At 54.0% G+C, this 27,573-nt stretch overlaps 11 protein-coding genes across 11 annotated transcripts; 6 read left to right on the top strand and 5 right to left on the bottom strand.

Annotated features, from left to right (window-relative positions):
- Positions 1–1,052: 1,052 nt before the first annotated feature.
- Positions 1,053–2,913, top strand: AKAW2_10111A (putative amino acid transporter; the record flags this gene model as incomplete). Its single annotated transcript, XM_041682011.1, has 4 exons — positions 1,053–1,490; positions 1,539–1,719; positions 1,793–2,256; positions 2,347–2,913. The coding sequence occupies 4 exons, from the start codon at positions 1,053–1,055 to the stop codon at positions 2,911–2,913; spliced, it is 1,650 nt and encodes a 549-aa protein (XP_041536831.1).
- A 2,068-nt stretch (positions 2,914–4,981) lies between these two features.
- Positions 4,982–8,028, top strand: GbpA (the record flags this gene model as incomplete). Its single annotated transcript, XM_041681900.1, has 3 exons — positions 4,982–6,446; positions 6,495–7,196; positions 7,250–8,028. The coding sequence occupies 3 exons, from the start codon at positions 4,982–4,984 to the stop codon at positions 8,026–8,028; spliced, it is 2,946 nt and encodes a 981-aa protein (XP_041536830.1).
- Positions 8,029–8,497: 469 nt separating this feature from the next.
- Positions 8,498–10,713, bottom strand: AKAW2_10109S (uncharacterized protein; the record flags this gene model as incomplete). Its single annotated transcript, XM_041681788.1, has 6 exons — positions 8,498–9,379; positions 9,441–9,523; positions 9,590–9,817; positions 9,876–10,248; positions 10,326–10,500; positions 10,568–10,713. 6 exons carry the CDS (start codon positions 10,711–10,713, stop codon positions 8,498–8,500), a joined length of 1,887 nt encoding a protein of 628 aa, XP_041536829.1.
- A 234-nt stretch (positions 10,714–10,947) lies between these two features.
- On the bottom strand, positions 10,948–12,041 carry AKAW2_10108S (uncharacterized protein; the record flags this gene model as incomplete). The annotated part of the gene is made up of 5 exons (XM_041681677.1): positions 10,948–11,106; positions 11,162–11,218; positions 11,277–11,637; positions 11,699–11,874; positions 11,925–12,041. The coding sequence occupies 5 exons, from the start codon at positions 12,039–12,041 to the stop codon at positions 10,948–10,950; spliced, it is 870 nt and encodes a 289-aa protein (XP_041536828.1).
- A 160-nt stretch (positions 12,042–12,201) lies between these two features.
- On the top strand, positions 12,202–13,846 carry AKAW2_10107A (uncharacterized protein; the record flags this gene model as incomplete). Its single annotated transcript, XM_041681566.1, has 6 exons — positions 12,202–12,261; positions 12,321–12,966; positions 13,015–13,153; positions 13,201–13,347; positions 13,404–13,731; positions 13,787–13,846. The coding sequence occupies 6 exons, from the start codon at positions 12,202–12,204 to the stop codon at positions 13,844–13,846; spliced, it is 1,380 nt and encodes a 459-aa protein (XP_041536827.1).
- Positions 13,847–14,519: 673 nt separating this feature from the next.
- On the bottom strand, positions 14,520–18,936 carry AKAW2_10106S (uncharacterized protein; the record flags this gene model as incomplete). Its single annotated transcript, XM_041681455.1, has 5 exons — positions 14,520–15,053; positions 15,115–16,294; positions 16,346–18,475; positions 18,520–18,613; positions 18,660–18,936. 5 exons carry the CDS (start codon positions 18,934–18,936, stop codon positions 14,520–14,522), a joined length of 4,215 nt encoding a protein of 1,404 aa, XP_041536826.1.
- A 617-nt stretch (positions 18,937–19,553) lies between these two features.
- On the top strand, positions 19,554–20,762 carry AKAW2_10105A (alkene reductase; the record flags this gene model as incomplete). Its single annotated transcript, XM_041681344.1, has 2 exons — positions 19,554–19,772; positions 19,827–20,762. 2 exons carry the CDS (start codon positions 19,554–19,556, stop codon positions 20,760–20,762), a joined length of 1,155 nt encoding a protein of 384 aa, XP_041536825.1.
- Positions 20,763–21,630: 868 nt separating this feature from the next.
- Positions 21,631–21,807, bottom strand: AKAW2_10104S (uncharacterized protein; the record flags this gene model as incomplete). The annotated part of the gene is made up of 1 exon (XM_041681233.1): positions 21,631–21,807. One exon carries the CDS (start codon positions 21,805–21,807, stop codon positions 21,631–21,633), a length of 177 nt encoding a protein of 58 aa, XP_041536824.1.
- A 381-nt stretch (positions 21,808–22,188) lies between these two features.
- On the top strand, positions 22,189–23,659 carry AKAW2_10103A (Zn(II)2Cys6 transcription factor; the record flags this gene model as incomplete). Its single annotated transcript, XM_041681122.1, has 3 exons — positions 22,189–22,231; positions 22,287–22,807; positions 22,865–23,659. 3 exons carry the CDS (start codon positions 22,189–22,191, stop codon positions 23,657–23,659), a joined length of 1,359 nt encoding a protein of 452 aa, XP_041536823.1.
- A 322-nt stretch (positions 23,660–23,981) lies between these two features.
- AKAW2_10102A (NADPH-dependent oxidoreductase) lies at positions 23,982–24,836 on the top strand (the record flags this gene model as incomplete). The annotated part of the gene is made up of 1 exon (XM_041681011.1): positions 23,982–24,836. The coding sequence occupies one exon, from the start codon at positions 23,982–23,984 to the stop codon at positions 24,834–24,836; it is 855 nt and encodes a 284-aa protein (XP_041536822.1).
- Positions 24,837–24,884: 48 nt separating this feature from the next.
- On the bottom strand, positions 24,885–27,485 carry AKAW2_10101S (C2H2 finger domain transcription factor; the record flags this gene model as incomplete). Its single annotated transcript, XM_041680900.1, has 2 exons — positions 24,885–26,818; positions 26,867–27,485. 2 exons carry the CDS (start codon positions 27,483–27,485, stop codon positions 24,885–24,887), a joined length of 2,553 nt encoding a protein of 850 aa, XP_041536821.1.
- Positions 27,486–27,573: the final 88 nt, after the last annotated feature.

Below are 27,573 nucleotides of genomic sequence, written 5' to 3'. Positions count from 1 at the left end.
ATCTCTTGCTGCGGCCCTGATTGGTTTTCCGGTCTACGCGTCAGATTACCCCAACTGGAGAGAGATAACAACCAAAGTGTCTATCTACCGCTGCCAGAGATAACCATTCCTCGCCCAAACACCGATAGCGGATGTCTTGACCCCTGACGACAGGTTGATCTCCGCTCTTCTTCTTCGGTCTTCATGTACTCCGCACTGTTGGTTAGTTCTGGAACAGCCCGGCCTTTCCCCCGCTGTCTCAGCTACCAGGTCGGTTGCCCATTGTGTTACCACCGATCCCGGCGTCCAGCATGTAAGGGATATGGGACACGTCGGGGACAGCCTTTCCATGCTCCAACCACGCGATTATGACATGCGGTGGTCATCTATTGGGGAACTGACCGTTTCGGGCCTTCGCCCGCATTGGCTGTACCACACATCGTGCCCTCCGCCCCAAGCCTTTCGAAGTCTATAATGTAACCCTTTCGACTGGGAGAGTCCATGAGGCGCACTCCGAGAGGTTTCATTTGCGGCAACTCGAGGACGAAGATAACATGCCACGCCTAATTGTCCAGATGGATCTGGAGGATGCATATCAGCTGATGGCACAGACCGTGTGGTTCTGATAACGACCCACGGTTTCAACGCTACGATTGGCAGCCGGGGCTTTGGTTATCAGCGATACTACTCCAAGCTCATGGCGTCAGCTATACTTCCAGAAGGTTTCTGCGCCTGTGTCAGTTCGTCCGGTGCAAGATACTAATAAAAGTATGCGGCACGCACGATACGACTGGGACAGGGGTGTTATCTTTATCTCCGCCTGATACTCGCCAAGCCCACTAATGGCCTGATAGAGGCCTCTTATCTGGCAAGTATATCGGTTGCTGCGACATGCAAGTGTGATTGGGAGGGAGACGTAGGCTCTTGCCTTGTGTTGCACAGCTGTGGTGGCGGTGTTATAATCTTCCCGGTACCCCCGGCTGAGGTTGACGAGGCTTGCTGATTCCTGTTCCTTCATCATCTTTAATATTGGTCATTCTTCTTCCCCCTATTGTATCGACCATTTCTTCACGATGGCCGATCACTCTACCATGGCGGCCTACGAAACGTCGAGTAATCGGAGTCCTCAGGATGCTGAGAAGAAAGGAGAGCCCATGGAGCGCTGGGCATCCGTGGATGTTGACTATGGTGCCGAAACTGATCTCAAGCGGAGCCTGTCTACGCGGCATTTGACCATGATTGCGCTGGGGTCATCGATTGGTATGGGGTTATGGCTGGGAAGTGGTGAATCACTGGCGAATGGTGGTCCGGCAGCCATATTCATTGGCTACCTGCTGAGTGGCACGATGATTTGGTCCGTCAGCCACTCGATCGGCGAGATGGCCGTTATGTATCCTCTGCCGTCTGCATTCACCCAATGGACGGAGATCTTCATTGACAGATCGGCGGCCTTTGCGCTGGGCTGGGCGTATTGGTTCTCTTACTTTATCACGATCGCAAACGAACTTCAGGTAGGACTCCGTATCTACGTGGCTAGGAGTTGTGTGCTAACTGCATAGGGTATCGTCACGGTCCTTAACTTTTGGACGGACAAGGTGCCAATCGCGGCCTGGATTACGATCTTCTGGGTGGTGATTATCTTCATAAACGTCTTTGCGGTCCGGTTTTTTGGAGAGGTAGAGGTCATCGCCTCCTCTATCAAGTTCGGATGGATCTTTGTGGTCATTATTTCTCTCATCGGTTAGTCACATGCGCATGTTCTCTCTTCTCACTTAGCCCTCCAACTGACGCATACCCATCTCGTGTTTAACAGTGGTTTCGGCCGGCGGCGCTCCCGACGAAGGACCGATCGGCTTCCGTTACTGGAACTCAATGCCATTCACCAACGGATTCAAAGGCTTCCTGTCTGTCATGCCCACCTGTATCTTCGCCATGTCCGGATCGGAGAATTCGGCGCTGGTTGCAGCGGAGACCGACAATCCGCGCAAGGCGGTGCCACGCGCCGTGAGCTCGATCTGGTTGCGCCTGTCGCTGTTCTACGTCCTGGGATCGCTGATGATCACCATCACGGTGTCACCGAAAGACCCCAATCTTTTTGGCGGTAGCGGCGTCAACGCATCGCCGTTTGTCATCGCCTATCGCAATGCAGGTCTTGCTCCGTTGGCACACATTATGAACGCAGTGATCTTCATCTCTGTGCTGTCCACCGGAAGTATTTCTGCATATGGTGGCTCACGAACACTGATGGGATTGACGCATCTCAAGCTCGCGCCGAAGGTTGGTCTTCCTGTAACCCTTGACTATCCAATTTATCAACTACTTGTCTTTTCTGATCTCCTCAACTAACTCCTCTGCCTACAAACCTAGATCTTCGGCAAAGCTGACAAAGCCGGTCGCCCCGTCGCCGGACTCGTCATCACGCTCGTCATCGGCGGTGGCCTAGCCTACCTCAACGTGAGCAACAAGGGTTCAACGGTCTTCACCTGGTTCTCGAACCTGACCTCCCTCTTCACGCTCTTCGGATGGGGCACCATCTGCCTCTCGCATCTCCGCATGCGCTACGCCTGGAAGATCCAAGGCCGCTCCGTCGACGACCTCCCCTGGCGGTCCTGGACCTACCCCTACGGCGCCATCTGGGGTTTAACCTGGTGCATTCTGCTCATCATCGCCGAGTTCTATCTTAGTTTGTGGCCACTGGGCGGCAACCCCACGGCCAAGGGCTTCTTCGCCAACTATGTATCGGTGGTGGCGATCGTGGTGCTGTACATCGGGGCGCGCTGCTACTACCGTGGACGGTGGTGGGTGGATGCGAGCACGATTGATCTCGATGGTCCTCGTCGGTTCTATGCCGAGGTCGCGGATGTTGAGGCAAGGCCGGCTAAGACGGGGGTGAAGAAGTATGCGTCGATGGTGGTGTCTGCTGTTTTAGAGTAGATGATGCTGCTACTAGGTAGTGTATGTAGGTAACTGATTTCTGTAGGGTATATGGTAGGTTAGGTTAGGCGTATATAATGGTGGGTTGGTCAATGTATATTGTTATGAACACGTCTCTTTGATCGTGCACGAGTTTATTCAAGGGGAACGAATTAAGTACTAGTCAACGCTTACTGATTACTACTTACTACTATGTTACGAAAATAAGCAGGATCATAATGATGGTGAGATTAAATTACATACTGGTTAAGGACAGCAGGAACATTCTAAAATATATAATCGGGAACGCGGTATCCAGCTACAACGGAGTGACCTGCTCGCATTATACAATGAATACTATGCTACTCCTGCTTATTAGTTTTTAATCGAAGCAGTTCCTTTTTATTAGCATAATTGCCCTGGGTCGTCATGGCATAACATAAAGAGAATCCCTCATTATTTGCCCCGCCCCCTGGCAAGGATCATGATTCCCACCGCCCCAGGCATAGCCCCGCCGCTGTTTCCCCCTCCATTTTCATGACCAGATGTTTGTGGATGCTTTTAACTGGGCGGTTATGGGATATCATCAACTGTGAAGTGAGAAGATGATGCAGCTGGTGGATGCGACCGTGAAAAGATGGTTGTGTGAGCCGCGGGTGGTGAGGGTGACTCGGAGTGGGGAGAGAGATATCGAGTCGAGATTACGGTGTCGCGTGCGCATTTGCACTAAGGGGACTTAATTCGCAATCTGACGAGATTTGAACCTCGAATCGAGAGATGAAGGCCAATGTTAGTTCGATATGACAGAAGCCACAGGCCTCGTCGTCGACTGCTCAGAACGTCCAAAGTCGAGCACACCACCGATTTAGTGCCTTGATGCCTCAGGTATGATTTGGGTATCTCGGGTGCGATCGCAAGGCAAAACCGGATTATGGATTATGAATAGCGTCGTCTGTTTTTAGCAAGGTGGATGCTCCAAGTGAGCTGATCCCATTGAAGATGACAAGGCGAGCCAGCTGTTCACTCGATTAGGCCGCACTCAGAGAGGTTGGACCAGTTGGACTAGTTGGGCCTGATCTGGTTGTCCATCGCCTCCATTCTATCGACAGCCTGAGGCAGCGGCAACCGCGATAGACTCAGGGTTTATTCTCGCATCACATGTTGGTCAGCAGCGAGGAGGAGCATCTCTTCGAGTGAGTCACAGGAGAGGACCGGAGGAATGACGTTAGATGTACTCCGCACCGCATTCCACAGGCTGTATCTAGTCTATTTGGTGCCTGGAGCAAGAAAAAGCCAGGCAAAAGAGGAGAACACGAAGGTCGAAGATGGCCCGCAGGCGGAGAGAGACCCATCATAAGTATAAGCCGGAGGAATAATCAGAAATGCAGGGAAGACTTGATTTGCGAAAGTCGGACGAGGCGACAGCTCAAAGTGGCTCAGTGGATGAGTTGGCCGGGGAACTGATAGGCTGCCAATGCGCCAGATCAGCAACTAGTCTGCAGTTACCCTATTCTCTATCTCGACTGGTTCCATTGCAGCCCTGCAGCTTGACCTGCTGGCTGTCAATCTACCGCATCACGATAGCATCCCCCCATCGACATGGATTCCTGCCCCTTGGCCAGGGCGTCCCCTGGTCTCCATACTGCTTCTTCGTTGTTTCATGTTTCGTGTTTCAGCAAGGTCGATTCGCGACACTTGGATCATGTCTCTCCAGGACACCAGCCATCATTCCCCCCAGATCAGCTCCACCCGAACAAGCTCGTCCCCGATGACAGGATGCTTTGCCTGGCCGTTGGGCTGCACAAGTGGCGGTGAATGGCTTCACTTTTCGTCCAAACCCGGAAACGACCAACCATGGCTGGCTTCCGGCCACACACTACCTGTCGCCCCGTCATAGGCAGTCCGGAAAGAATGGTGTCTGACTGAACTTCCCTTCCATGACTGCCGGACTGCTTCACTTCCACTTCTCGGGGATTTCTGCTGCCCAGCCGACATGGCTGATAAATATGGCCATGAGGACGCTGGCTCCAGGAGATTTTCCAACACTGCAATTCCCCTCATGACCATCTGCTGCTTTACTCCCCTGTGAATGACCAAGTCTTTCATCTTCCATCCCTTCATGCTCCCGATTGTCGGGCCTCTCCTTGCACGACTGTTTGTCTATCCGTTTCGCAACAACATGGACTGCTCGATGACCCGGCCGTCATCAACATCGCGGTTCCCCTTCTTCCCCTTCTCGCTGTGGTCCTCCAAGCGACCGCAGCAATCTACCGCGTCGACACAGACTCCGGCGCAGACCTCGCCACGCATCATGGCACAATCATCCCAGACACAGATTCAGGCTCCTGCCCGATCAGAGCCCGAAACACAATCACAACGACAGCCCGAGAGTCTGCCTCGGACTCCGGTCCCTCCCCAACCGACAGCAGAGGAACTGGCCGAGCGCGACCGTCAAAATCGTGAGACGGCCCGCGAAGAGGCGGTCCAGGAGCTGGACAGTCTGGTCGGCCATGACAACGTCAAACGCCAGCTGCACGGCGTCCAGACCTGGGTGCAGATTTGCCGTCGCCATGGACGCGACCCGAAGAGCGAGTGGTACAACATCGCCTTCCTGGGGAATCCCGGCACAGGCAAGACCACCGTCGCCCGCATCTACGCCAAGATGCTGTACGCCATGGGAATCTGTGATTCCCATACCGTCTGTGAGACCACTGGCGCCGATCTGGCCAGCCGGGGTCCCGACGGAGTGCAGCAACTACTGCGCAACATGACGGACGCCAAAGCTCCGGTGCAAACAGCCGGAGTGCTCATCGTCGACCACCCCCACACCCTGATGGACGCGCCCCAGACCCCGGCCACCGAGCAGGCTCTCGAGGATATCCGGCACGCGATGGAGCGCAACATCGGTCGCATTATTGTCATCTTCACTGGCGATGCCGACGAGATGAACAGCTTCTTGCGCGAGAACCCCGCCCTCCAGCAACGGATCTGCAGCTCGCTGCGATTCAACGACTTTGACCGCCAGCAGTTGACGCAGCTGCTGGCCCGCCGCATCATCACCGAATATAACGGTCGCATGCAGGTCGAGGGGGGTCTCGAGGGCACCTACATGCAGGCTGCAGCTCGCCGGCTGGTCCGGGGGCGTGCCGCTAAGGGGTTCACCAACGCCCATGCCGTGCGCGAGATGGTCAAGAGCATTGCTCAGCGTCAGGCCCAGTGCTTGACCGACCAACAGGACAGCGGCATGGACGAGGTGGACTACTTCTTCTTTTCCAAGGACGATGTTCTCGGCCCTAGCCCGGCGGAGACCCGGTCGACCAGCGAAGCCTGGGAAGCCATGCAGAAGCTGATCGGTCAGGACGCCGTCAAGGCCTCGGTGGCTGAAGTTTTCGACACGACCGAGGAGAACTACTACCGCGAGATCCGCAACCAGCGTCGTCTGCCGCTGCGGGTCAATCGCATCTTTGCGGGGCCTCCAGGCACTGGCAAGAGCACGGCCATCCGGATGTACGCCCAGATTCTAGTGGACTTGGGAGTGTTGAACAACGGAGAAGGTGAGTACCCACACAAGACTAGTATAGGAAAACTGCTAACGAGTGTAGTCCGTGTCAAACCGCTGTCGGCTCTCTGTGATCTGCCGGAAGACCAACTCCGTGCGACCGTTGAGTCGACGATCGGCAATGTGCTCGTTGTCGACGTCGACACCGATCGCCAGGAGCGCCCGACCGTGCCGGACGCGGTCGTCGACATCCTCGCAGCGCCGCGCGACAATCACTGCACCATCCTGGTCGGCACGCACGACAGCATCAGCCAATTCCTGCATCGCGCGGGTCCTAAAGCCCGCGGGTTTGAGACACATCTGGTGCGCTTCTCTGCGCTGACGCGCGAGCACATGGAGGAGCTCTTCCAGAGCAAACTCGACGAGCAGGATCTCGATGCCACCCCGGAGGCCTTCCAGGCCGCCATGGACACCCTCGACAATGCCCGTATGCGCAAGGACTTTGACAATGCTCGCGCCGTCGAGCATCTCCTCGCTGCGGCCATCTATCACTTTGAGCGTCGGTCGCGCACCGGCGCCAGCGCCCAGCCGGTGGAACGTCTCCTCGAGGGACGCGACTTTAACCCGGAGCTGGTGGGCGGCACGACGGCGCTGGTCTTCCGTGAGGAGCTGCGCCACTCCATCGTGCCGGACGACATCATCTCCATCTTGAAGCGGTATCACAATGAGATGAAGGCCGCCTGGCTGCAGGGGCTGGATCCGGGCGCACGCATGCCCGCTGCGTTTGTGTTCAAGGGTGCACCAGGTAATACCTTCCGTCCCGTCAATTTCTATACCAATAACTAACCTTTTCCATAGGCACTGGTAAAAAGACCGTCGCCCGCCAGTTAGGCACTCTGTACTATAAGATGGGCGCTCTCAGCGACGGAGCCCTGGTGCCATGCTCGGTCGCCGACCTACTAGCACCCAATGTCCACCCGACCTCGGTGCGGTCGCGGTCGCAACTCGACCAAAACAAGGGCAAGGTGCTCTTCATCGAAGACGCCCACCGACTAGCCGACACCGACACCACGCAGGCCGTGGACGAGCTAGTCTACCTGCTGCCCAAGTATGCCTCCACCATGGTGGTGATCCTGGCCGGACCGGCCCAGGAAATGGACCAGTTGCTGGCCAACCGGCCACGCCTGTCCGCCCTGTTTCAGGAAGAGATTGTCTTCCGCAACCCGACGCCACGCGAATGTCTCCGTCTTCTGGACCGCAAGCTGGATGAGCAGCAGATTAAGGGTCCCCGGTTGTACCTGACGGACCCGCGCGCGCCTAGCCATCGCGAGTTCACCCGCGCCATTCAGATCCTGTCCATGTTCCCTTGCTGGAGCAATGCTCGGGATGTGGAGGTGTTGGTGCGCTGGATGGTCGCGGCGTGTATCAAGGATCTGCCGCTGGATAATAACAGCAGTGTCAGTGCACTGCCGGCGATGCAGTTATCCGAGGAGCAGGCGATGAGTTGCATGGTCAGGCTTTTTAATTTGAAGCGTGATCGCTTGAGATTTAACCAGGATCCTAAGGCCAGGGCCTTGCCTAGGGTGTTGTCGCAGCCTAGGTGTACGGATCGCACCGGGGTGAAGTTCCCTGTTTGATTTGATGACTTTATGTGATTTGTTTGGATTTTCGCGATGTTTCTTATGTGATATGCTTGGTGGATTATGTATTGTATCAGACTGATGATATAGCGTGTCCTTCTTGTTGTGTTTGTGTTTGATTCTGGTTTATGGCTTATGTTGCATTGCATCTGCATCTGACCCTCGTCACTCATTGAACTCTCCTTTGTTTTGTGCTTTTTGCATGGATGTTTGGCATGTATGGTGCATCAGACGGAATACTGAACGTCGTGGTGGTGACATTGACTAGATACTTAATATAAGGCTGGTCCTATCAAGACTACTATGTGAACTTAATAGCGTAGAATGCTTTCTACTTCATTATATCATCTATTGATCTGACCTTGTCGCTGATGCAATTTCTACATCTTTCCATTGTCTGTCTTAGTAACTTGACAAATATAACACGTAGAATATCAACACGCGTCTGAATCACCCATCTATGAATCTACTTGCCCAAAGCCAGATACTCCCCAACCCACTGCGCCGCCCTCGATCCTTCTTCCTCACTCCATCCCCACACCCCCTTTGCCCCAACATACCCATCCGGCCTGACAACCATCACCCCGACCTGATCCCTCTCCATCTCCCCCATCCACTTCCCAGTACACCCTTCTCCACCTTCCACATCATCCAAATACACCGTCCACCGACTCTTCTGCAGCAACTCGGGCAAATCCCCCAGCTCAAACTCCCTCTTTTGGCTCCTCGTCACTAACCCGTACGTCACCACCTCCGAAACAGTTGTATACCTCTCCAACGGGAAATACTTGTCCCCATCACTAACCCCCCGAGGACACTTCTTATACGACTCCCTTGCCACAGAATCCATCCTATCAAGCCCAACACCCCCACAGAACCCCTCCAAAAACCACTTCCCACCGACCACATCCCCCACAAACAAAACCACCTTAAACTGGCCCATCATCGGGATATCAAGTTGCAAATCCACCAAATTCGCATCAATATACCTCGTCACCTTCGCAGGACGAGTTAATGTGCCTGCCTGAATTCCACTTTTCGCTTTCCCATCAGCTGACTTTGTGAGAACTCCAGTATCATACTCAGCCCCGACGCCAGAAATAAACCGGATATTCTCCTCGAAGTTTCGAGCAAGCGCCGCCTCGCCTTTCTCGAACGCCGCGACGTGCCCTGCATCGAAGGCAATCAGGTCGTTGGCGATCTTTCGTCGTTCATCGGAGTAGGTGTTCAGTAGGGAGGCCGGGGCGAGGTTTCGGGCTACGAGGTTTAGTTTCCACGCTAGGTTCACGCTGTCGTGCATGCTGGTGTTGGCGCCTTGGGCTGCGAGGGCGGAGTGTACGTGGCCGGCCTGGTCCTTTATTAGTATATTGGTGGGAAAAGGTAGATGTTAGGGGAGGGGTGGGATGTACATCGCCTGCAATAAAGATCTGGTTGTCAGGGTCGCTGAATCGCCGAGCGACGCGTTGGCCGACGACGTAGTTGCCGAACCATTCTATACCATGTTAACATGACGTTCGGCATAGGGTAGGGTGATATGGGAGTATGGGGCGGGGGATACCAATTTCCTTCCATTCCAACCGGAAAGGTTGCATCGCCTCTCGCGCCCTAGCTATGACATACTCTGGCGTCGCCTTGGCTCTATCGACCCTCTCCCCGTCCGTGGAACTAAGTTCAACGTACAGTCTCGTCATACCACGCTCCCGAGGAATCCAGAGAATAGATCCCGCCGTGTGCGAGCGAACAGCCACCTTGCTCCATAGGTCGGGGAAGTCGGTGTCGATGACTCCTGTTACCAATTAGTACTTCCAATCACCAAGCTAGAGACAAATGAAATAGAAGAATACCATCCAACACCCCCCAAGAAGCATTACTCATTTCCCCCTCCAACTGCGCGCCGGGAATAAAGTCCCGAACCTTGGATCTCGCGCCATCACATCCAACAAGATATTTCGTCCGAATGATCTTTTTCGTGTCTGTTGTATTGTCGTTGTAGATCACTTCTAGCTCTCCACTCCCGTCTTGTGTTTTCGACACAGACACGAATGGGCTGTTTCGCTGGACATATCCCCCCCGCTCTTCTATGTCTTTGATAAGCACGTCCTCGAGCATGCCCTGGTGCGCGAGGAGGATGTAGGGGTCTGATGCGCCGACGAGGTGATCGGGGTAGTGCGTTTGGCGGGATGTACGGGTGAGGGTTGGGGAGTGAGTGGTGGACTCCTAAGTTATTATTGTCATTAGTATTATTCATATCTTGGGGGTGGTTATGCGGAGGATAGGGATAGGGATAGTGATACCCAGAAACAAATATCATACACCTTGGCTCCATTGCGGAGCAACTCATCCGATAGCCTCAGCTGTTTCAGCGTCTCGATGGTCTTCGGCTGCAGACCGTCGGCTTTGCCGGTTGATGTTGCTGTCGGGCGGTCGTCGAGGAGAGTCACGGGTGTGCCGTAGCGGATGAGGTTGTTTCTATCCCATGCACAGTGGTTAGTTGGGGGTATATTCTTTTGGTGGGGATGGTGAGTGGGGGAGGTACGTTAGCATTAGGCCTGAAGGGCCAGCGCCTACTACCACCACTGTTGTGGTGGGTATGGTGGATGGGCTGGGGAAGCCCTCGTTGATGGCGCTTGGGGACATTGTTGGAGACGATAATTTTGTTTGAAATGGTGATGCTACGCTCATGCTTGCTTCTGGATGAGTATTGTTATAGTTGGTAGCTAGTCGGTGATGGGGTTCGGAGCGATCGCCGACTGAAGCTGATAACCCCACTTTTGGGCGTGGATACAGTGGTAGCTTATGCGGGGATAGCTACCCTTTTGATAGATTGCTTTGATTATGATTATGACTGATTGCGTGATAGGATGTATTATCAGTCTGTATTGATTGCCTAATTGTTAAACTGCAATTATGATAATGCTACCACTTAGTCACCCCCCCATCCACAATCACATCCTGCCCCGTCATGTACGAACTGGCATCGCTCGCCAGAAACACACACGCTCCCATGATGTCCTCCGGCTCGGCGATGCGGCCGTTCATCGCTGCTGATTTCCATTCTTCGATCAAATGGGGGAACTGTCATCACTTCCATTAGAAAATCCCAATTCCGGAGTAATAAAGTGGTACTCACAGCAGCAGTCATCTCCGTCCTCACATACCCCGGCGAGATCGAGTTCACCCGAATACCCTACCATCGTCAGCCATCTCTCACCTGTATGAACGCCACCAAACCAATAGGGACATACATATTCAGCCAACTCCTTCGCAATAGCAGGACACATCGCCCTCACCGCCCCCTTACTCCCACAATACGCACTGCACAACTGGCTCCGTACCGCCACGTGGCTCGCCATACTCGCCACCAGCACGATACTCCCGTGTTTTGTGCCATTAGCAATCATCTGCCGTGCCGCCAGCTGAGCCGTATGGAATAGGCCTAGCACATTCACACCCAGCAGCTCTTGGTGGTCGGCGTAGTTGAATTCAAGGAATGTCTGGTGTCGATTGATACCTGCGCAGGGGACGCAGATGTCTAGTGCATTGTTGAAGTCTGTTTGGAAGGCGCCAAAGCCGGTGGCGAGGGACTCGGGGGAGGATACGTCCACTCTGCAGCAATCTGTTAGGGTCTGTGGTGTGAGGCGTAGAACTCAGAGGATCGGAGGAATACTCGTAATATGCAGTCCGCACACCATACTCCTTTTCGATAGATAGAAATCCCTCCTCAGGAGGTATCCGATCGAAGATGGCTACGTTGGCGCCTGCTTCGGCGAGACCGCGCGCAAAGGCGAGGCCGCAGCCCCGGGCACCGCCGGTGACGAGGGCGGTTCGACCTTGGAGGGAGAACTGCGCTGTTAGTTCTTCCGTTAAAAAATGTCCTGAGGGGATCGACTCACTCGAGACATAGTGGACGTAATACTGGGATGGATCTGCTGGCGATTGCTGGAAGCTGTTTGCCCCGACCGCAGGGTGTACTTATTCTCCCCGCAAATGATATGATAAGATTGATGCATCCCCTCATGCCCGACCCCCATTCTTGTCAGGCACATGCTTATCCCCCATTTTAGGGGCAGAAGAAACCACTCAGCTGGAGCTAGAACTGGCTTTATATCATGGCGTAGAACGTATCCACTGGAACGTCCACCACTTACTGTTGTATACAGGATTGATACCATGGCGCCCCCTATTCACATCAAAGAGAAGCGCTCCCTCCCCGACAACTGTCGGTTGCAGGTACATCCCACTCCCCCATGCATTCCATCTAACTCCTCCGCCTAAGCTAACAATGAAAGATCATCGTCATCGGCGCCGGTCTCGCCGGCCTCGGCACCGCCATCTCGTGCCTCCTCGCCGGACACGACGTACACGTCCTCGAAGCGACGCACGAGATCCGCGAAGTAGGCGCCGGTATCCAAGTCCTCCCGAACAGCTCCAGAGTGCTCAAACACTGGGGTCTAGAACCAGCTCTCACACCACACATGACACACCCGCGCGTTTGCAACTTTCTACACTGGAAGGGAGAGATAATTTCCAGCTTGAGTTTCGTTGACTCCGCGAAGCAGTACCCGGGCACGTGGTATCGCGATTTCCATCGCGCGGATTTACAGCGCTGTTTGTTGGAGAGGGCGGAGGAGTTGGGAGCGAAGATTACCTGCGCTGCTAGGGTTGTAGATATCCTTCCAGATGAGGATGGGGCCATGGCGACGGCGGTGGCGAGTGATGGACGCTCGTGGAGAGGGGATTTGGTTGTTAGTGCTGATGGAGTGTTTGGGAAGTTGACGGAGGTTATGTTGAAGAGGCCTGATCCACCCATTAAGACGGGGGATTTGGCATATCGGTTGTTGTTGTCCACGGAGGAGATGTTGAAGGATCCGGAGTTGAGGGGCTTTGTGACGGATCCTCAGGTTAATTATTGGTTGGGGCCGGATAAACATGCTGGTTTGTATGCCTTTTGTTCATTGATGAGTTGGGGGCTAATGAGGGTAGTGAATTATGTCCTACGACAAGGGGAACTGTTCAATATGGTGCTGCTTGTGCCTGATGACATCCCAGAGGAGTCGCTGGCTTCGACGGTCGAGGGTAATGTGCAAGAGATGTGTGCGTTGTTTGAGGGATGGGACCCGAGGTATTACTCTGTCACTACATTCTATTGATGGTGATACTAATTTGCAGGATCCAAAAACTCCTCAAGCTCTGCCAATCCGTGCACAAATGGCGTCTCTGCATCCGCTTCGGCGACTACGACTGGACGCATCCTTCCGGGGCATGGGTGATGCTAGGCGACTCTGTGCATGCTACACTGCCTTATCTTGCTTCTGGGTACTTCCTCCAGATAACAAGCTAATAAAATGGCAAGAATACTGATCTGGTTACAGTGCAGGAATGGCCTTCGAGGATGGCGCCGTCCTCGGCGAATGCCTGTCCCGTCTCCCATCGGGCCCTAACGTCTCAAAATCCTCACCCGACTTCATCGCTGCTAAGCGTCACGCTCTTGCCGTATTCGAGAAATGTCGCAAGCAGCGCACGCAGATGGTTGTGGAGCGGGGAAATACACAGCAGTATCTGTATCATTTGCATGATGGGCCTGAGCAGGAGGAGCGCGATCGGAAGATGCGCATGGTGCCTACGCCCGAAGGGGAGGCGCTGGCGTGGAGGGATCCGGGGTTGGCGCCGAAGTTGTTAGGATATGATCATATTGCGGATGTAAGTGCTTCTAAACGTACGTAACTTGGGAGGAGGCAGTGCTAATGGTATTCAGGTGGACGCAAACTGGGAAACAGTGGGCGAAAAGATGGAGGTAGAGGTAGCGAGGTTGTGAGTACTGCATAAGAGTCGAGTGTTTTGCTCTAGCTGAAGGGATGGCAGACATTAGAGGCTATAAGGATACTTGTGGAAATGACGTGTATACTTTACTACTGGAATACAATATCATATTTCTATATTGGGCATGCAAAGATGTGGACTTGAGACTTGTTAACGTATTCAACAACTCTTGGTACTATTTTCGTGTTAGTACCCATTGATGAGAAAATTTTTCGGGACTACCTGTCTAAACTTGATACCTTAAAGACGCTACTGCCACACCAGCCAGGCTTTCTCCACACCGGCCTTCGCTTACCTTATAAAGTAAGGCCTCATTCATTTGAGATAAGGCTTGGTCTTTCAAACAGGTAGTACCGTCTGCTATTTTAGATTTGTTCCTGAGGCATGAATTCAGCACCTCAGGCAAGTAAACTACTGTATGGAGATGGTGGAAAGTATGAAAAAGGCTATACCCTAAAGGGAACAGACATTGCCTTCTAAGGTAGACGGAGGGTGTGGCATGAGCGAAGGCCGCTATGGAGGAAGCCTGGCTGGTGTGGCAGTAGCGCCTCCCCTTATATATCCATAGGAATAGTGCCTTCTTCAGATGTGATTATTGAGAAGACAGAGTACTATCCATGTAATGTTTATAATTAGTATGATGCACATCTCGACAGATCTACACCTCATCATGCAACAGCAACAAAGAACCCCTTCTCTCCCTCCTTCCTCTTCACCTCTGCCTTCTTCACCAAGTCATCTCCCACCGCCAGCCTCAACTTCTCCGCCGTAGCCGGACTATCCAGCACCAACGGCCCTTGCACACCGAAGTCCGCTCTCGCACTCTTCAACGCCTCCCTCAAGGCAAACAACACCGACGACCCCATGAACAGCGGCGGCTCTCCAATACCCTTGCTGCTCTGGATTGAGCGCAGATGACTCCACGACACACCTTGCAGGAAACTGACATTGAACTCCTGCGGGATATCACTGAACCCGGGAATCTTATACGTCCCCGGTCCCCGTGTCGCTAGCTGCCCTCCCTGCGTCCAGAGAGTCTCCTCCATCGTAAACAGTCCCTGTCCCTGGACAAACGCACCCTCAATCTGCCCATAGTCAATAGCAGGGTTAATGGACCTTCCCACGTCCATCTTAATATCCGTGCGTAGCACAGTATGATCACCCGTAAGCAGATCAAGCTCGACCTCGGTGCACGCAACGCCCTGTGACCCATTAGCATACCATCACCAACACAATTACTTCCAAAGAAGAAGGCAAACATACCTGCGTAAAATAATAATACATCGGCTTCACCTTCTCCACATCATACGTCCCCCACTGATACCCTACCTTAGGCATCTTCCAAAACCCACTCGCCGCCAGATTGACCCGATCGCGATACGCCGCGTGCGCCATCGTCGCCATATCAGCATCCTTGCCGAACTTCTCCCGATACGGCTTCAGCCGCTCATTCAACTGGTCGCACGCATCCTTAACCGCCATTCCATTTAAATCACTTCCCGACGAGGCAGCAGTCGGAGACGCATTCGCTGTCTGGTACGACGAGCTGTCCTGCGTGTAGACGCTCTCCGCCGGAACACCCAGTTCCTGCGCCGCGACCTGCACCATCTTCGTATACAGGCCCTGGCCCATCTCGGTTCCACCATGGTTGAGAAGTACTGAGCCATCGGTGTAGATTTTGACGTTTGCGCCGGCTTGGTTGAGATGGACTGCAGTCGCGAAGGAGATGCCGAATTTCGTTGGGATCATGGCTATCCCTCGCTTTCTGTAGCGGTGGCGTTTATTGAACTCTGCTATCTCGGCCTTGCGCTCTGCGTACCGCGCCTCCTTCTTAACCTGCTCCAGCAGCATAGGAACGTGCCAGTCCTGGTCGATCTCCTGCAGGAATGGCGTTCTCTGCCCCTGAGTATACAAATTCTTCATCCGCAACTCATCAATATCCATCCCCAACCCCTCCGCAACAGCAGACATGTAACTCTCCGCAATGAACATGGCCTGTGGCCCACCGAATCCACGGAATGCAGTATTACTATGCGTGTTCGTCTTGCACACCCACCCGCGGATATGCGCATGCGGGAAGTAATAGCAGTTCTCGATGTGGGTGCAGCACCGGTCCATCACGGCACCGCTCATGTCCAAAGAGAATCCCGCGTTGTTGTAGACATCTGCGTCGAGGGCGACAAGTTTCCCATCGTTCATGACACCTACCTTCCAGCGGCATTGGAAGGGGTGACGCTGGCCAGAAGTGATCATGTCTTCGTCGCGGTTGAGCATAGCGCGCATCGGGCGCTTGGTCTTCTTAGCTGCGATGGCTAGTAGACAGGCGAGTTGCACGCTGCGGGATTCCTTGCCGCCAAAGGCGCCGCCCATGCGTTTCACTCGTGCGTTGATGCGCGACGCTGGGACGGAAGTCACTTGGCTGACGTATTCTTGGGTTTCCATCCTAATCCAGCGATTAGCATTATCCCGTGATAGGGTATAGGGAAGGACATACGTATTCTGGGTCGACGACCAGACCTCCATACTCCCATCCTCCGAATGAGGAATAACGACCGCAGCATTCGTCTCCAGATAAAAGTGCTCCTGTCCACCCATACGGATAACACCCTCGAAGACCCGGTCACACTTGTCAAAAACATCCTTCATCTTCTCCGGCGTCACAGCTACCCCTTTCCTCAACTGCTTCCCATGAGGCCAGTAGCTACCCTTCTCAATCGCTTCATCAATGGTAAGTATCGTCTCCAAATCTTCATATTCTACCTTCACTGCCCTCGCCGCCATCTGCGCCTGCAGCGCCGTCTCCGCATACACCAGCCCAATCGGCTGCCCGTGCGCCGTCACCTCATCCACCGCGAAGAACTGCTCGTTCTTCACCACTGGTCCCCAGATGTTCTTCTCCGCCGGGATACTGGTATGGTCTATGTACCCCAGGGCCAAGCCCGGCTGCAACGCGGGCGTCCAGTCCACGGAGAGGAGCTTGGCGTGGGCGCGCTGCGATAACACCATCGCGCCGAAGAGTTCCCGGTGCTGCGGGGGCATGTCATCGACGTATTCGGCTTCGCCGGTGGCGTGCTTCAGACCGGATAGGTGGGGAAGTTGTTTGCCGACAACGCGTTGTTCGTGCGGGTTGTGGTTGTCGCGCGTGCCGTGAGAGATGTTGCGGTGAATTTCGGTCGCGATGGAGGGGTCGGCGGCTGTGGAGGTGAGGTTGAAGTCGGAGATGACTTCGTGCCAGAAGCGGAAGAAGAGAGATGTGGCCAGGGTGCGCCGGTAGTGTGCCATTCCACCAGGGACAGAGTAGGGTAGGTTGAAGTCCTCGAGGAGGGCGTCAAGCGTGCTGTCTAGAACGGCTTGCACGCCCCATTTCTTGCCCTGTAGGACGGTCATGGCCTGTTTGGCTAGGAGGGTCGTTGGAGCCATGCCACCGTAGGCAAGGGCGATTTCGCTCACGGTGTTGTCTGGGGCGAGGCGCACGCGGAAGGCGGCGGTCACGATGGCGATATCGTCGTCTTTGCGCTTGGCTTGTTTGTAGGACTTGGTGAGTTCGCGGGTCCCCGGCGGTGGGAGGGGAATGCGGATCGAGGTGATGATGCTGTCTTTGGGGAGGGCGGTCTTGCGGTAGCCTAGGAACATGTTGGCCATGGGGATAGTGGTTTCCTGGGTTGAGGTGCGCGCGACGATGGTGGCGTTGATGGCTAGGAGCACTGGGTTCATGTCCGAGATGGGCGACGCCGTGGCGATGTTTCCGGCTAGTGAAGCCGCGTTGCGGATCTGGCGTCCTGCAAAGTAGCGCAGGACTTTAGATGTGGCTGAGAGGACGGAGCCTCGGTCCCCTAGGTCTGGGGTCAGTCGGTTGCATTCGGCTTCGATGTCGCTGAGGGGCGTATTGCCGCCGATGATGAGTTCAGTGATGGTGCCGTCTTTCTCGACGGGCCTAATGTATGACAGCTCGTCAAGGTCGCCGATAAAGACGGATACGGCGAACTCAGCGCCTTTGAACCGGATGTCGACTTGGACTTCGCTGGCACCCCCGACAAGGGTGGCAGATGGGCAACGGGCCAAAATGTCCAAGGTTTGGGCGAGTGTCACCGGACGCAGCCAGGCCTTGCGGTCGTCAGTGTAGCAGACGAGCTGCGGAGTGGCCTTGGTCAGGGCCGGAGGGTAAATGAGCTCGGTGTTCGGAATGTACGGCTTGAAGTCAAATTGTGGTACGGTGTTGTTGGCCAGGTCCTTCTCTGGCTCTGTATCTGGGGTCGAAATACTGGTGCGACTGCTGTCTCGATCCGAAGAAGACGAGCAAGACGACCCAGGAGTATCACGACAGCATCCGCCTGGGCGCCCACAGGACTGCGGCCGCGATGTATCCGATTCAGACTCAATCGGAGTTTCCATGTCTGAAGGTCGCGTGCACACAGCCAGCCGGGCCTGGAGATCCTCCTGGACAAACGTCTTGGCTGCCTGCAAAATGGGCTTGTATCCGGTGCACCGACACAGATTGCCATCCAGGTGGCCCTTCATCTCGATATCATCCTCTGTCAAATTGAATTGTCCAGTCTTGGGATCGTATGCATTTCGCACGAGCGCATATAGCGACATGACTATACCCGGGGTACAGAAACCACATCTATCCTATCAGCATTGCTCATACATCGACCACGGTCAACTTACTGCGACCCATGGAGCTTCCCCAGCCTTTCCTGAAGCGGATGGGGATGATCCACGTTCCCCAGTCCTTCAACAGTGATGACATGCTTTCCGGCCACTGCGGCTGTCAGATGCGGTCGCACCCATGAAACCAACACACGTACCTCCAATCAGCGGATACAAACAGGCGTTCACGGCGCGATGGCGAATCTGGGCGCGCCCGTCGCGGGTCTGCAGCACGACCGTACAAGCACCGCACCCACCTTCGCCGCAGCCCAGCTTGGTGCCCTTCAGGCCATGCTGGGAGCGGATGAAGTCGAGGAGGGTCCAGTGGGGGTTAGGGTTGGCGAGGACGATGGGGGTGCCGTTTAGGTAGAAGGAGAGATTAGGGGTGGAGGCAGCGGTGGTGAGGAAGTCTTGCAGTGCGGTAGGAAGAACCATGATGATGCTAAAATGGCATAATTACAATGCAGATAAGGAGAAGAGAATGAGAGAACAATGGCAAGCACATTGTTGGAGAGGTTCAAGGGATGAAAATTGCCCTGCGAGGGGCACTGTGCACGTGCAGCTGGGCCTCAAGGGCATCCATCAGGCCCCATTCTTCTTACCCAGAGTTGAGGGGTTGAGCTGGCAATGCAGAAGCGAAGCAGAAGCAGAGCCTGTGAAGAAGCGCCACTGCGTCAGAGCTGCATCGGAGCTGCAACGCTGCATGAAGTGGAGTGGAGATCCAGACTTGTCGGGAGTGGAGGGCTTCATTCCAAGGGTGGGGGTTGCCGATCGGATTACTTCCAGTGGTTATGGTTGGCTTGTCGGGTGGCCCGACTATCAGACAACAGACTAATTATCTGCAACATTGCTCCACTCATCTAAATCACCCCATCTAGACAGATCTCGACAGATCAGTCAAGAGTGGATGTTGCAAATAATCCAAAGATGGAGGCCATGCAAGCAGAGATTTTGCATTCGCTGTCTATAGACATCCTATATGTACCGTAGCTATACCCATTCTATAGCAAAGTAACAACCAATTCAGAGAATCACATAGATCATACTGCAAAATGGGCTCTATCACCCCAATCGACAACCTCTTTCACCCCCTGAAGCTAGGGTCTCTTTCCCTCTCCCATCGCGTCGTCCAAGCCCCATGCACGCGGATGCGCGCTACTCAAGAATCAGAGGGCGTTTATGTCCCCAATGCCCTTATGACCGAATACTATAGCCAAAGAGCATCACCGGGAGGTCTCCAACTCACCGAAGCAACCCCCATCAGCCGTCATGTATGTATACCAACATTACTCCTCTTTTCACTTGTCTAATATTTTTCTCCACAGGCAGCAGGCTACCCTGGTGTTCCTGGAATATTCACCCCCTCCCAAATAAACGCTTGGAAAGATGTCACCTCCGCCGTCCACGCCAAAGGCGGCCTCATCGTCTGCCAATTATGGCACGTTGGACGCGCAACAGTACCGGCCTTTATCGAGGGTCAAACCCCTCTTTCATCCAGCGATATTCCCATGACCGGGAATGCACTCACCGGGGAGCCATACGCGGCTACTCCGCCCCGTGCAATGACTATCCCCGAGATCCAAGCCACCGTGGCAGAGTACGCTGCTGCCGCAACCCGTGCCATCGAGGCCGGCTTCGATGGAGTGGAGGTCCACGCTGCGAATGGATACTTGCTCGACCAGTTCCTGCACGATAATGTGAACACGCGTACAGACGAGTACGGTGGCTCTGCGGAGAAGAGAGCGAGAATCGTTATCGAGGCAATTAAGGCTGTGTGTGGTGCTGTTGGTGCGGATAAAGTTGGCGTGCGCTTGTCACCGTATAACTACTTCCAAGATACGAGGGACTCAAATCCTCAGGATAACTGGCAGGTTGTCTGTCAGATGATTGCCAGAGAGACCCCAGAGATTGCATACGCGCATATGATCGAGCCACGCTTTGATGAGGTATTGGATGAGGGGGCCAAGATGGGTTCGTTGCCTGGCAAGGGCAAGGTCAGTTTGGACCCGTTCAGAGCCATCTTCAAGCAGGCTGGAATTGGGTTCATTGCGGCCGGGAACTTTGATGGTGAGGGAGCAAAGCAGAAGGTCGTTGAGGACGGGGCTGATGCAGTGGCTTTTGGAAGGTGGTTTATTGCAAACCCCGATCTGCCTAAGAGGTTGATGGAAGGTGCACAGTTGAACAAGTATGATCGAGCAACATTTTACGGAGCTGACCCGAAGGAGAAGGGTTATACGGATTATCCGGCATTGAGTGTATAATACAATTTATGGATAGATGAATGAGTGAGACATCCTGCATTAATCAGCCTGCTTAAAATAAATTGACAGAGTAGGCCTGGCACTATCATTAGAAACTAGTATATGTCAACAGTGAGTAAGATAATAGCATTCCAAGAAAAACTGAAAAGGTGCGAGACAGCCTGGAGGATACTGGGTGACCACAAAGTGCAAGAATATATATTTGTGACCTTAAGTAGCATCATAGAACTTCATCGTCAGAAATTACTGCTGCCAAAGCTTGAATGACCAATATAAAAGTGTTACGCTGACACGCGAATAGATGTTACTCCTTATGATGGGAAAAAAAAAAAAAAAAAAAAAAAATTGTTCCGTAGCAAGCGACCTTATATCAAAACCCCTGGAAGCTTAGTTGTCGTCTAATAAATCACAATCCCTGCTTGTCCTCCTCGACACGTGATTGCATGCCGGTCAAAGCAAGGAGTCACGATGTGTCTCCCCCTTCCCCCTTCTGAGTTTCCGTATCCATTAAGGGCCTCAAGCGAACGTATAACAAATGGTCTTTATGTCGAAGCTACGATTAAACTGTCGTCGGTCATATCGGCCAAGTGGCATCAGCTCGGATTGTGCTGTTAGATACAATTTGGTTACCGTTCGGGAACCAACGTTGCCAAAGTTACCAGACAATTTTGATGAGCTGGGTCCAGATGAAAAGGAATCGGCCAAGGAAGAGCATACATCAGCGATCCGATCCAAGTACTATGGAATATCGTGCGGCGCACACAACAAGCCAGTTTTCAATGCAATGGCTTTGGACCGATGCCTTTGGGAACCTTTCACGCGTTGCCAGCTTCCTTCGAATGGGTTCTTAGTTCTACTACGGAGCTCCTTAATACGCATTGCTGAGAACTAGAAGCTCCTGGGGCTTTGGGGTAGCTCCCCATTCCAGTTTAATGAAGAGGAATTGAAGCGACATGACGAACAAGTTCAATTCTACGAAGATAGCTTGTCTCTGTGGGATCTTGTCAAATACCAGCTTGGCACTGATAATAGTGGATGGATCCATTCCGAAGACTGGGAATCGGTGAATAAAATGAACAAATATCTGTATAACATGTTCATCGACACAATGAGCGAGGAAATCTCGGCGGAAGAAGCCGCGCAACGATGGCCCTTTCTGCCCAAGGACGCCTGAGCTGCTTTAAACTTTACTGTCCGAAGCAGCGAACAGAAGCCATGGATATGGTCGGATTACTAATATCCTTCGCAACCGTCCTTTAGCTACTACTGATTTCCAAAATATTTCCCTCCGCTCCTTTCAGACTTAACAGTAATAGTGATGACGCAGCCATTTGACACCTAAGGAAAGCACATGTCTTGCCTTACTCCAAGACCTATCTGAAGGTTGAATGAACGCTACACAGTGTAACTTGCACCGCGCGCTGTAATGCCTCCTGCCACACTGCGAACCCGAACTGGCTGCTTCCCATGTAAGCCAGGTTCTTTGCATGCTAAAATCGGCTCTTGTTCACCAACCATATATAGGTCGAAAGCGTCGCAAGAAATGCGACGAGACTCATCCGCATTGCAGCGCCTGCATTCGAAACTCGCTGGACTGCAAGTGGCCCTCGGAGGATAATCAGCTCCCAGATGGCAGATCCCGGCATTCTCGGGGTACGAAGGCCATGATGCGCGCAGTAGCGTCATCAGGAGTATCGCTAATGCAACTCCCTCCACTCATCATGATGCCGGCACCATTCTCATCATCCGAGTGCACCTACCTATATCGATATTTTGCCTCCACGATTTTACCCCGTTTTGTACAACGCAACTCGGTAGACAAAACACACATGCTCCGCCTCGCACCCCAATTCTCTCCTCTTTTTGGGGCAATGGTCGCTGTGGCCGGAATGCAGCTGCCGACCAAAGACCGGTGGCCGGCCCACCTTGCCCTTCAGAGCTATCTGCATGCGATCCATGTCATTCAGATGTCACTAACTGACATTACCAAAGCTGGCTGTGACGATCGGATTCTGGCAACCGTGTCCCTGCTCGCCTGTTTCGAGGCATGTATCCGATTTTATATAATTCTCATGTACGCAAGCTAACCTATACCACTGTAGTCCTGCAGATCAGATGCCATACCCACTGTCGCGCCGCATGTCAAAGCCGCGGGGCTCCTACTTACCCAACGCCGACCATGCGAGTATCGCACGAAGGCTGCGGCCACGTTTGATCGCATCTGCGTCGAGTCATTCTTGTACCAAGCATGCCTCATGATGATATTTGACCCGTCACTTGATGCGCTCCCAGAGGATCGGAAGCAGCTGGGGCTCCCTCTTTATTTTGATAAGCCTACAAGCCCAGCCTCTGACTCTGAACAGACTATTCTGCAGGCCTCTTACAAGTTCTTTCTTCTTATTGCGGACGTGACGAAGATGTCTCGGCTATCAAGACCGCTTGATAGCGCGGAAGTGACGAAGTGGCGAAGTCTAGATTGTGAATTGTCGCGCTGGAGTCACCTCATCTGTTCAGCCGACATGTCTCTCGCGTTATGCTACCTATCACTTCAAATCTTACTCCAAAAGGTGAATCCACACATCACCTCCAGTCAGCGAATCCAGCGAGTATACTCGTGTCTAGCAGGTGGTCTACACAGGGTACCTGCGTTGGAGATAGACATTTACCCGCCAGTTTATTTGCTATGGCCCGTGGCTATCCTCGGGGCTGTTGCCGTAAGGCTCGAGGACAGGCAAGTTGTCCGAGATGTCATCGCCTCGATATCTGCTGCAAAGCTAGGTGGACATGCAGCTTGGGTACAGAGGATATTAGACAGAGTCTGGACAGCCGTCAGTCCTGCACCGGAAAAACCACAAGTCAGTCTTATTGGACTCCAGCTTCTGCTGGATCAGGGGTGATTTCAACTTCACGAATCATCTATGCAAACAAGACCGTGATTCACAGCTCTTTGAGGCCATCAATCGACAGCCTTGAGCCGATGGACCGAATTTTGAAGACATTGTGTTGTGATTGGGTAAAAATGGCCCAACAGGCCCACACAAGAACAACCCACCAATCACGGATATTTGCGCGTCCCCCACAGCATCTAAAAGCACAGTATCCACAGTGTGAAAGACACGGCAGGGGTTTACCCAAAGCTCTATAAGAATGGGCATATTACCAATACTTCCTCCCTGTTATTGTACCCTTTTTACGAAGTATCTTACAATAATCCTTAAAATGACCAAGACAATTTCACCGCTCGCCGAAGCGCGCTACCGCGATTCAGAATCCTCCACCTTCCCTCTCCCAACCGACCCCTCGAATTCTCTCCCCAGTACCCTGTCAACAATCCTCTCCCACCGATCCTGCCGTGCATTCCTCCCTTTCAAGCTCCCCGAAGGAACACTAGAAACTCTCATCACAGCAGCTCAAAGCGGCTCGACCTCCTCCCTCCTCCAGACATGGGACGTCATCGCCATCCAAGACCCCGAGCATAAATCCAACATCGCAACGCTGGCAGCCGACCAAGACTTCATCCGCCAAGCTCCGTTATTTCTGGTATTCTGCCCGAACCTGCGCCGTCTCAAGAACCTGTCAGAGCAGTATGGTCACCAGGATTCCCCGGTTTTGGATAACATGAATATGTTTATCATGAGCACGGTGGATTCGGCCATCGCGGCGCAGAACGTTGCCATTGCGGCTGAATCACTAGGTCTGGGAATCTGCTATGTGGGTGCGCTCAGGCACAATGCAGATGAGGTCTGTAAACTGCTGAACCTGCCGCCGTTGACGTGGGGCGTGTTTGGAATGGCCGTTGGGTATCCGGATACAGAGAACAGGCGCTCTGGTAGGCGGATCAAACCGCGTTTGCCGATGCGAGAGGTACTTCATATGGAGCGGTGGAACGAGGAGGGGCAGAAGGATAATGTTGCATCGTATGATAAGGCACTTGGGACGTTCTATGAAGAAGAGTCAAAGTTTGGGAGGAAGGCCTGGGGCGAGTTCGTTGCGGGCAGGGTTGCATCGCAAGCGCAGGGAGGGTGGGTGAACATCCGGAAGGTTATCGAGAAGCAAGGGTTCAAGCTTGAATAGTTGATCTACACATATATTTGACATCACATATAGATTAGAGAACCACAATCAATTCCCCAGATTCACCAACACTTTCATCGCATCATGCACCACCGCCCACCTCACCGTCGCCAACTGCTGCGCCATCGTCCTCACCAACCCCCTCGTATCATATTTCCCCCCGAGCGCTGCCATATCTCCCAAACTGCCGCACGTCGTCATGGCCACTATCAAACTCGCCAGATCCGTCGTAACTCTCTCCCCACTACCACTGCCACCACCGTCACCCTCTCCATTCACTCCACCATGAAAAGCCCAACATGTCAATGTCGCCAAATACAAACACCACGGGAAATGAAACGCATCCGTCTGCTCCCAATCATGCAGACTCAGCACCGCCTCCTCCAACAACTTTGCCGCCTGTCTCGCAGCCCCTAACGCTCCCTCTCCTCCACCAAGTAACCACTTCCTCAACCCCCGTCGCGACCTCTCCCGATCCCCTTCCGTCACAGTCCTCCCCAGGATCCTCCCCGCCCCAGCAGCAACCTGTAAATCAAGTATCTCTACCTGCAGCGCCAACCACGCTGCGCGATACAGCGCACACGCCGCCATCTTCAGCCCCGTGAACACCCCTCCCGCTCCACCCCGTCTCGACCCACCCACGTCTTCCCTGCGATGCTGTCCGAAGTTCAACTTCATCGCCAAGCAATCCGCATCGAAATCTACCTTCCATAAATCATACGACCTCCCCATGCGTCGCGTCCATGCACCGACTCGCTCGGGCGTCTCAGCGCGTAACGTCGTCTGGTCCCGCCTTTTCAAATCCGCCGAAACGGACATGAGTCCGTGCAGGACCACAATCCTAGCGAGGGTATTCAGATCACGTGGCCGGGCCATCGCAGAGGGGTTAATGTATCCCTTTAACACGGAGAGAAACATCCTCGGCGGAGGCTCCATAGATGCATGATGCGCCCAGTCACTCGCCGTGCACGCTTCCCAAGTACTCTGGGAACAGGGCAGCGCGGATCTGATTTCGAACGCGGACATACATAGGGATTGGGAGAAGAGGACGGCGTGCTGCGTATCCCACATGAAGCAGTGCAGAGCGACGCGCTTTTTCTGCTCGTCGTGCATGGCGGTGTGCCAGAGAGTGTCGATATCCGTATCTGTAGTGGCAGTGGCAGGGTTGGGGGTGTGGCGAATAGCGCAGCAATCGCTTCGCCGGATGAGCTTGATCAAGACGCAGTGGAAGAGCTGGGCGCGTTCGCGCTGTTTCGGTCCCGCGCGCATCTTCCCGAAGCAGTCGATTAGAAGCATGGCTTGTAGGACCCAGAGGTCGGGCTGCGGGGAGAAGTCGGCGTGGCAGAAGAGTTGGTTCCGCAGGGAGTCGTGGATGCCTACGGCGAGTTGGTGCGCTTCGCGGCTGCTGTAGGTGGCGCCCATGGAGAGGATGGCGGCGAGGAGGACCGGGGTGGTGGTGGATGGGGAGAAGGTGGGTTGGTGCAGGAGGGGGTAGGTTGTGTTGAAGCGCGTGAAGAAAAGGTCGCTGTAGGATTGGAGGGAGGGGAGGGAGAGGAGAGGGGAGTCCAGTGGGGTGGGTTGGCCGTCGATGGTTAGGGGTGGGGCTTGGGCGATGAGGTTGAGAATCCCTTGACGGGCCTCTTCTGTTAGGATGGGGAGATGGGGTTGGGGGGTGGTTTGAAGGAGGGAGGGTGCGTCCATCCAGTCGAGGTTGATGGTGTCTGGTTGGGGGTCGAGGATGGGCGCGGAGAAGACGAGCGGGTCGCTGCGTTCGACGAAGGAGGCTGCTTGGAGGAGGACGGAGGAACCGTCACGTTCGAGGTATGATTTCGGGTCCTCGATGGGAAGGGCATCCTCGGCAAAGGTGACCATGTCTGGACCGAGTGGGAGGTCAAAGGGGGGGAAGGCGTCGTCCAGTGAGGCGACGTCGAACAACCAGTTGTAGTTATGAGTGGCCGCAAAGGGCATGTTGAAATCGGTGGCTATTTGGTCAGCTGGGGTGTTGATGAGCATTATCAAGGGGAATGTACCAGTGTCAAGACTGAAGAAATCACCCATCCCGTCCAGTCCAAGACTCCAAGAGCCATCTGCCGCATCAAACTGCCCCGGGATGGGCTCGACATAGGGCTCGAATGGCCCGCTGGGCATCATCGGAGCCAGTAGGGGATCGGGCTCGTCCAACGACATGGACGATGGGTCGCTCGCCGACGTCGGGGGCGACACAGGGGCCCCATAGTCTTGGGCGCTGGTGACGGAAATGGACGAGGACGAGGCCGACGACGATGGAGGCAAGCTGTGGCTGGCACGAGCGCGCGACTGACGCTTCGGAGGACGAGTGATGATGGAGCCATCTCCCGCACGGCGAGTGCGTTTTCTGGTCTCCAGCACCCCTTGTCCCGGGCCTCCAGCTTCCTCATCACGCTTAGCATGGCGCATCAGATGGCGATCTGGCGGGTCAGATACGGAGTCGAGATATCTTGCAGTAGCGCAGCACCTACTCAGTAGATCCGGGCGGTGGAAATGCACGGAGCATCGCTCACAGGTATAGCCTTGTCTTGCCTGGTCATGATTGAGGGCATGGCGACGCAGATGCTCTGCACGGGTAAAGGTCTTGCCGCAGTTGGGCCAGTGGCACACGTGGGACTTCATGGGGGGTCATGATATAGCGATACAGGAGAAGAATACATGCAGGGACTCACATCCCGGGGATAAGACCTCATTTATCTGCGGGTCGGGT

The sequence above is a fragment of the Aspergillus luchuensis genome, chromosome 1, assembly GCF_016861625.1.
Source record: "Aspergillus luchuensis IFO 4308 DNA, chromosome 1, nearly complete sequence".
NCBI lineage: Eukaryota > Fungi > Ascomycota > Eurotiomycetes > Eurotiales > Aspergillaceae > Aspergillus > Aspergillus luchuensis.
Note: the sequence above shows the minus strand (reverse complement) of the source record. Positions and strands in the feature narration are given on the sequence as shown.